General features: G+C 47.2%; 1 protein-coding gene across 1 annotated transcript in view; it reads right to left on the bottom strand.

Annotated features, from left to right (window-relative positions):
• Positions 1 to 390: 390 nt before the first annotated feature.
• Positions 391 to 8,687, bottom strand: part of LOC122548312 (constitutive coactivator of PPAR-gamma-like protein 1 homolog) — a 62,118-nt gene continuing 53,821 nt past the window's right edge. The window contains exons 2-3 of the mRNA XM_043686837.1: positions 1,825 to 2,049; positions 391 to 606 (exon numbers count right to left, since the gene is read on the bottom strand). Of these exons, the coding sequence (XP_043542772.1) occupies positions 391 to 606; positions 1,825 to 2,049 (441 nt within the window). The remainder of the gene's footprint in view (positions 607 to 1,824; positions 2,050 to 8,687) is intronic.

Genomic DNA, 8,687 nt, shown 5'->3' with positions numbered 1-8,687 from the left:
CCGGCTCCAATAGTTGTGTGCTCTCCTCCTGCAGATTCTGAGTAACAAGCTCGAAAAGATGTGTGCTCTCCTCCTGCTGCTCCTGAGCGCCAGGCTCCAATATCTGCATGCTCTCCTGCTGCCCCTGATTAACAGGCTCCAATTCCTGTGTGATCTCCTGCTGCTACTTCTGAGTAACAGGCTCTAACAGCTGTTTGATCTCCTCCTTCTGCTCCTGAGTAACAGCTACAATAGTTGCGTACTAACGTCCAGCTGCTCCTGAATAACTAGACCACATAGCTTGGTGTTGTCCTCTTGTTGGTCCTGAGAAACAGGCTTCAATACCTGTGTGCTGTCTTCCTGCCCCTGAGTAACCGGCTCCAATAGTTGTGTGCTCACCTCCTGCTGCTCCTAAGTAAAAGGCTCCAATAGCTCTGTGTTCTCCTCCTGCTGTCTCTCAGTAACAGACTCCAATATCTGTGTACTCTCCTCCTCCTGACTCGGAGTAGCAGGCTCCAGTAGCTGTGTGCTCTCCTCTTGCTGTTCCTGAGTAACAAGCTCCAATTTCTGTGTGCTCTCCTGCTTCTGCCCCGCAGTAGCAGACTCCCGTAGCTGATTGCTCTCCTCCTGTTGCCCCGGAGTAACAGCCTCCAATATCTGTAATCTAATCTAATCTAATCTAATCTAATCTAATCTAATCTAATCTAATCTAATCTAATCTAATCTAATCTAATCTAATCTAATCTAATCTAATCTAATCTAATCTAATCTAATCTAATCTAATCTAATCTAATCTAATCTAATCTAATCTAATCTAATCTAATCTAATCTAATCTAATCTAATCTAATCTAATCTAATCTAATCTAATCTAATCTAATCTAATCTAATCTAATCTAATCTAATCTAATCTAATCTAATCTAATCTAATCTAATCTAATCTAATCTAATCTAATCTAATCTGTGTGGTCTATGTTTGCTCCTGAGCAACAGGCTCAAATACCTGCATGCTCTTCTCCTCCTACCTCTGAATAACAGGCTCCAATGTCTGTGTATTCTCCTCTTGTTGTCCCTGAGTGACAATCCCCAATAGATGTGTGCTCTCCTTCTGCTGTTCCTGAATAACAGGCTCCAATAAGTGTGTGTACACCCCCTGCTGCTCCTGATTAACAGGCTGCAGTAGCTGTGTGTTCTCCTCTTAGAGCCCCGTAGAAAAAGGCTCCAATAACTGTGCTTTCCTCCTGTTACCCCAGAGTAACAGGTTCCAATGGTTGTGTGCTCTCTTCCTGCCGCTGAGTAACAGGTTCCAATAATAGTGTGCTCACTTGTTGCTGCTACTGCTGCTGAGTAACAAGCTCCAATAACTGTGTACTCTCCTTCTACTGCTGCTGAGTAACACGCTCCAATAGCTGTGTGCTCTCATCCTGCCGCTGAGTAACAGCCTCCAATAGCTGTGATCTCTCTTCCTGCTGCTCCTGAGTAAGAGGCTCCAATAGTTGTGTGCTCACTTCCAGCTTCTCCTGAATAAAAAGATCCTATAGCTGAGTGCTCTCCTGCTGCCCCTCAGTACCACACTCCAATAGCTGTGTGCTCTCCTCCACCTGCCCCTGAGAAAAAGGCTCCAATAACTGTGTGCTCTCTTCCTGCCCCTGAGTAACCGGCTCGAATATATTTGTGCAATCCTGCTGCTGCTCCTCATACCTATGTGGTCTCCTCTTGCTACTGCTGAGTAACAGTCTCCAATACCTGTGTGATCTCCTGCTGCTGCTTCTGTGTAACAGGCTCTAACAGCTGTTTGATCTCCTCTTTCTGCTCCTGAGTAACAGCTCCAATAGTTGCGTACTAACCTCCAGCCGCTCCTGAATAACTAGATCACATAGCTTGGTGTTCTCCTCTTGTTGACCCTGAGAAACAGGCTTCAATACCTGTGTGCTGTCTTCCTGCCCCTGAGTAACCAGCTCCAAAAGCTGTGTGCTCTCCTCCTGCTGCTCCTGAGTGCCAGGCTCCAATATCTGCATGCGCTCCTGCTGCCCCTGAGTACCAGGCTCCAATAGCTGTGTGCTCACCTCCTGCTGCTCCGAAGTAAAAGGCTCCAATACCTATGTGTTCTCCTCCTGCTGCCTCTCAGTAACAGACTCCAATATCTGTGTGCTCTCCTCCTCCTGACTCGGAGTAACAGGCTCCAGTAGCTGTGTGCTCTCCTGCTTCTGCCCCTGAGTAGCAGACTCGCGTAGCTGATTGCTCTCCTTTTGCTGCCCCTGAGTAACAGGCTCCAATAGCTATATGCTCTCCTGCTGCCCCGAGTAACAGTCTCCAAAAGCTGTGTTCTCTCCTTCTGCTACTGCAGAGTAACTGTCTGCAATAGAAGTGTGCTCTCATCCTCGTGCTGCTGAGTAACAGGCTGTAATAACTGTGTGCGCTCCTCCTGCTGCCGCTGAGTAACAGGCTCCAATGGATGTGTGCTCTCCTCCTGCTTCCGCTAAGTACCAGGCTCCAATAGTTGTGTGCTCTCCTGCTGCTCCTGTGGAATGGATTTGAGGGACTGAATGGCCTCTTCACATTCCCTATAGCTCCTATTGACCGAAACCCTTTCAATGTTTCTGAAAAACATCAACAAAATCGGAATGCTGCATTAATGCTTTAATTCTCAGTAATTTAGCAAACATGCTGACTGACTGCTTTTGTTGTGCAGCGATGTGACCCTGAGCGAGTAACAGGTTTGACAGGCTGAATGGCCTCGCTGTGTCCCTCTGTAACAGAATTGAGTGACTGAATGGCCTCCCCTGTCCCAGTGTGACTAACTCTAGAGGCTGAATGGCCTCCTCCTGTCCCTGTGTAACAGACTCGACAGGATGAATGGCCTCCTCCTTTCCTTCTGTCACAAACCCGATAGGTTGAATGGCCTCCTGTCACTCTGTAACAGACTCGAGAGGCTGCATGGACTCCTCCTTTCCCTCTGTAACAATCTCGAAAAGCTGAATGGCCTACGCTTTTCCCTCTGTAACAGGTTGGAGTGGCTGAATGGCTTCCTCTTGTCGCTCTGTAACATGTTCTAGAGGCTGAATGGCCATCTCCTGTCCCTCTGTAACAGTCTCGAAAGGATGAATGGCCTCTTCCTGTCCCACTGTAACAGTCTAGAGAGGCTTAATGGCTTCCTCCTGTCCCTGTGAAACAGACTCGAGAGGCTGAATGACCTCCTCCTGTCCCTCTGTAATAAACCGTCGAGACTTAATGGCCTCCTCCTGACCCTATCTAACAGGCCTGAAAATCTGAATGACCTCTTCCTATTCCTCTGTAACAGACACATGGGGACAGAATTGTTTCTCCCTGTTGCTGACCAGCAATTTTAATGCTCTGAATGATGTCTCAAGATTATGAAAGGGTTTCATAACAGCACATTTAAAACCAAGAGCAACATTGCACAAAGATATCTAGAAAATTCCGCACCAGACATTTTGTGCAGCTGGTCTGTTATTTTATCACTGTCTCCTTTTATAAATAGGGTGGAACACGTACAAACCTACAGTGTTCCAGCAATGCTCCTACGTACAAAAAGAAAGATTAAACTGATTGAAAGATTTTTTATCTAACCCTCAGCAACCCTCATACTTTCCATCCAGACTGAGTAAATGTTCTCTTTTATTGGGATATGGAAAATGATGTAAGGACCTGGTTAACTGAACCTGTTTGTTTGGTGACTGTGATTAATGTCAGTCTCCATGGAATGCAATTATCCCAGTGGAGCGTTTCCATCTTTTAATGATAAATGGGCTCCATTCAATGTGTTATCCCATAGTATGAGCGGGAGCATCACCGACAGCACGAACAGAGATTGGCAGCTACAGAGAGAGAGGGGAAGGAGAGATCAAAATCTGAGAACATTAGACTGGCGTGTGCTAACAATGGATCCGAATCTGAGAACAATAGACTGGAATGTTACAATAATGGACCGGAGATTATCCGCATATGTTTGGATTCTTTCTGCTTTATATTCGTGGCCATTAGCATGACGGATCCAATATGCACTTTACATTATTCAATATTTTTATTATCCTATCCTGGCTATTATTGGTGTCCCTGGTAAGTTTCACTGTCCATTTATTATTTCTATTAACTATTTGACTCAGATATCAAAGCCAAAGTCTCTGCTATCTCCTCCCTAGCTTCCCAGAGAATCATTGGATAAATTCCATCCGGCCAGGGGACTTGTCTACTTTCACTACTTCTAGAACTGATAACTCCTGGTCGTAACTAACCTCGATCCTTTCTAGTCTAATATCTCGTACCTCAGTCTTCTCCTCTGCAATATTCTCATTTTCCTGGATGAAAACTGATGAGAAATGTTCGTTTAGCCCCTCTCCGATCTCCACTGGGATTACAAACAACTTCCCACTTCTGTCTTTGATTGGTCTTAGCCCTATCCTAATCATCCTTTTATTCCTCACTTACCTATAGAAAGCTTTAAGATTCTCCTTCACTCTACTTGCTAAAGACTGCTAGTGTCCTTTCTTTACTCGTCTTAACTCTCTCTTTAAATCCTTCCTAGCTGATCTGTAACTCTCCATCGCCTCATCTGAGCCACTTCGCTTCATCAAAATATAAGCCTCCTTCGTCTAATTAACAAAATGTGCCATTTCTGTAGTAACCACGGTTCCCTTATCTTATCACTTCCTCCCTGCCTGACAGGGGCATACTATCAAGGGCACGCAATATCTGATCCTGAAACCAGCTCCATTTTTCTATTGTCTGAATTTGGTACCCCATTCTATGCATCCTAATTCTTGCCTAATCACATTATAAATGCCCTTGCCCCATCTATAACTCGTGACCCGTGGCATGTACCTATCGCTAAACTAAACGTAACTGAATTATGATCACTGTCTCCAAAGTGCTCACCCACAACTAAATCAAACACCTGGCATTACCAAGCACCAGATCCAGAGTGCTCTCCCACCCCACCCCCCTCTTTATTGGCCCTTCGACAGACTGTGTCAGGAAACAAGCTTTTTTGTTTTTCGGCGGCCGCAGCAACTCGAAGGGCGGGAGTTTGGACCGCGAGCCTGCCTATGCGGTGAGTCACTGATCTGAACCTTTAAAAACTAACCTCGAGTGTGGGAGTCCTCCATTTCTGCTTTTCGGCGGCAGCAGCAACTCTAAAAGCAAGAGCCTGGACCAGGGGCTTGCCGGGAGCGGTGAGTCACTGATTTGAGCTTTTATATTTGAAGTCAGAGAGCAGAGGTTTCTGAGAAAGGAGCGACTTCTTGATTTTATTTCTGTCCATCTATAAATGTCAGTGTTTTCACAACCCCAGATCTACCATTGAACACCCAACCACCTGCTTCAACCTTAAAGACTGGGGACACATCAGCAAAGCATCTCTTCCTTTTTTTCTTTGTGATAAGCGGACTAGCAGGATGGCAGTGCAGGGAGAGCAATGGTCCTCCTGCATGTTGTTTGAGGTGAGGGTCGCCATTAGTGTCCCATCCAAGGACATCTGCAGGAAGTGCACCCAACTCTTGCTCCTCCAAGACCATGTCAGAGAACTGGAGTGGGAGCTGGACGAACTTCGGATCATTCGTGAGGCACAGGTTGTGATAGATAAGAGTTACAGGGAAATAGTTACTCCTAGGCACGAAGAAAGTTGGGTGAGTATTCGAATCGGGATGAAACAGTCACTGGAGGGATTCCCTGTGGTCGTTCCCCTGAAAAGCATGTATATTTTTTGGATACTGTTGGGGGGGGGCGACTTACCAGGAGTATGCAGTGGGGCCCAGGGACTCAATAGTTAGAGGCTCACAAAGAAGTCTTTTTGGGAAAGAACGAGACTCACGGTGCATGTATTGCCTCCCAGGTGCCAGGGTCCGTGATGTCTTGGATCGTATCTTTGGGGTCCTGAAGGGACAGGGTGACCAGCCATAAGCCGTGGTCCATATAGGTACCAACGACATAGGTAGAAAGAAAGATAGGGATGCAAGGCAGGATTTCAGGGAACTAGGATGTAAGCTGAGAGCTAGAAAAAGCAGAGTTGTTATCTCTGATTTGTTGCCCGTGCCACGTGATAGCGAGGCAAGTGATAGGGTGAGATATTTGCTGAACACGTGACTACGAGGATAGTGCAGGAGAGAGGGTTTCAGGTACTTGGATAATTGAGGCTCATTCTGGGGCAAGTGTCACCTGTACAAAGAGGACGGTCTTCACTTGAACCAGAGGGGTACTGATATCCTGGGTGAACGATTTGCTGCTGCTAATTGTGTGGGTTTAAACTAGCTCAACAGGGGAATCGGAACCTGAGGTATAGTTGCAGTGCACAGGAGGATGACAGTAGGGAGGACTGGGGCAGAATGTCAGGGTCACAGGAATGTGCTGGCAGACAGCAAACCGGTTTGAAGTGTGATTACTTGAACGCCAGAAGTATCTGAAATAAGGTAGTTGAGCTTACAGCTGGACAGATATCTAGCTCGGGTTTATAGTTCAATGCACTAATGTGGTCTCCACAGCTCCCGGTGCTGGACAGTTATGTTGTCCAGGTTTATAAATCAATTCACTGCTGTGTTCTGCACAGCTACCCGTGCTGGATCAGATATCTAGTCAGGGTTTATAAATCAATGTATTGCTGTGGTCTGCACATCTGCCGGTTCGGGACAGACATCTATTCCAAGTTCATTGATCAATGTACTGCTTTGGTCTGCAGATCTCCCCATCCTGGACAGATATTTTTTCCTGGTTTAAAAATCAAAGTACTGCTGTGGTCTGCATAGCTTCCCGTGTTGGATAGATACATAGTCCTAGCATAAGAATTACGAACTGATGTAGTCTATATAGCTCCCCGTGCTGGACAGATATCTACTCCGGGTTTATAAATCAATGGACAGCTGTAGTCTGCATAGCTTCTCGTGCTGGACAGATATCTAGTCCGTGGTTATAGATCAATGCACTGCTGCGGTTTGCACAGCTTTCAGTGCTGAAAAGATACCTGCTCTGGCTTTATAGATCAATGCACTGCTGTGGGCTGCGCAGTTCCCCGTGCTGGGCATTTGCCTTGTTTGGGATTATAGATCAATGCATTGCTTTGGTCTGCACAGCTCCCAAAGGTGTACAGAGAACTAGTCCACCCGTGTGGGCCCAAGCTATGCCTGTCTCTTTGTCGACTACATAGAACAATCCATCTTCCGTGGTTACACCAGCACCACTCCACACCTCCTCCTCCACTACAGTGATGACTGCAGCGGTGCCACCTCGTGCTCCCACGAGGAGGTTGAGCAGTTCATCAACTTCACCAACACATTCCACCAGGACCTTGAATTCACCTGGACAATCTCTGACACCGCCCTCCCTTCTTGGACCTCACCATCTCCATCAATAACAACTGACTTGACCCTGACACTTTTTACACACTCACCGACTCTTACAGATACCTGGATTACACCTCTTCCCACCCTACCTCCTGCAAAAATGCCATCCCGTATTCCCAATTCCACCGCCTCCGCTATACCTGCTCCCAGGAGGACAAGTTCCACCACAGAACACACCAGATGGCCTCCTTCATTAAAGAATGCAATTTCCCTTCCCATGTGGTTAAAGATGCCATCCAACACATCTCATCCACATCCTGCACCTTCGCTCTCAAACCCCACCAGTCCAACTGTAACCAGGACAGAATCCCTCTGTTCCTCACCTTCCACCCTACCAACCTTCGCATAATCCGCATCATCCACTGACATTTCCACCACCTCGAAACGGACCACACCACCACCGATATATTTCTCTTCTCACCCCTTTCCGCTTTCCTCAAAAATCGTTCCCTTCATGACTACCTGGTGAGGTCCACGCCCCTCTACAACCCACCCTCCCTTGCAGGCACCCTCCCCTGCCACCACTGGAATTGCAAAATCTGCACCCACAACTCCCCCCCATCTCCATCTAAGGCCCAAAAGGATCCTTCCACATCCATCAATGTTTCACCTGAACATCCACCATTGTCATTTATTGTATCAGTTGCTCCCAATGCGGTCTGCACTATATTGTGGAGACTAGACGCCTTCTCACAGAGTGCTTTAGGGAACATCTCCGGGACACCTGCACCAATCAACCCTACTGCCCTGTGGCCCAACATTTGAACTCCCCCTCCCACTCTGCCGATGACATGCATGCCCTGGGCATTCTCCATGGCCATTCCCTCACCACACGACGCCTGGAGGAAGAAAGCCACATCTTCCACATCAAAGAACTGCAGCTGCAGGGCATCCAATGCGGACTTCACCAGTTTCCTCATTTCCCCTCCCCACACCTTACCCCAGCACCAACCTACCAGCTCAGCACCATCCTCATGACCCGTCCGACCTGCCAATCTTCCTTCCCACCTAACTGCTCCAACTTCCTCTCTCACATATCACCTTCATCCCTATCCCCATCTACCTATTGTATTATTTGCTGCCGTCTCCCCAGCACCAGCCCCTTCCGATTTATCTCTCCACTCTGGAGGCTGTCTGCTTTTGTCCTGATGAAGAGCTTTTGCTCGAAACATCGATTTTCCTGCTCATCGGATGCTGCCTGATCAGCTGTGATTTTCCAGCGCCACTCTAATTTAGAGCCTGCGTTTATAGATCAATGCAATGCTGTGATATGCATAGCTCCCAGTGCTGGACGGATACTTAGTCCGGGTTTATAGATCAGTGCAATGATGTGGTCTACACAGACCTCCTGCTAGACA

The sequence above is a fragment of the Chiloscyllium plagiosum genome, unplaced genomic scaffold (genome assembly GCF_004010195.1).
Source record: "Chiloscyllium plagiosum isolate BGI_BamShark_2017 unplaced genomic scaffold, ASM401019v2 scaf_7764, whole genome shotgun sequence".
NCBI classification, from domain to species: domain Eukaryota; kingdom Metazoa; phylum Chordata; class Chondrichthyes; order Orectolobiformes; family Hemiscylliidae; genus Chiloscyllium; species Chiloscyllium plagiosum.
This window is presented reverse-complemented; position numbering and strand designations above follow the sequence as displayed.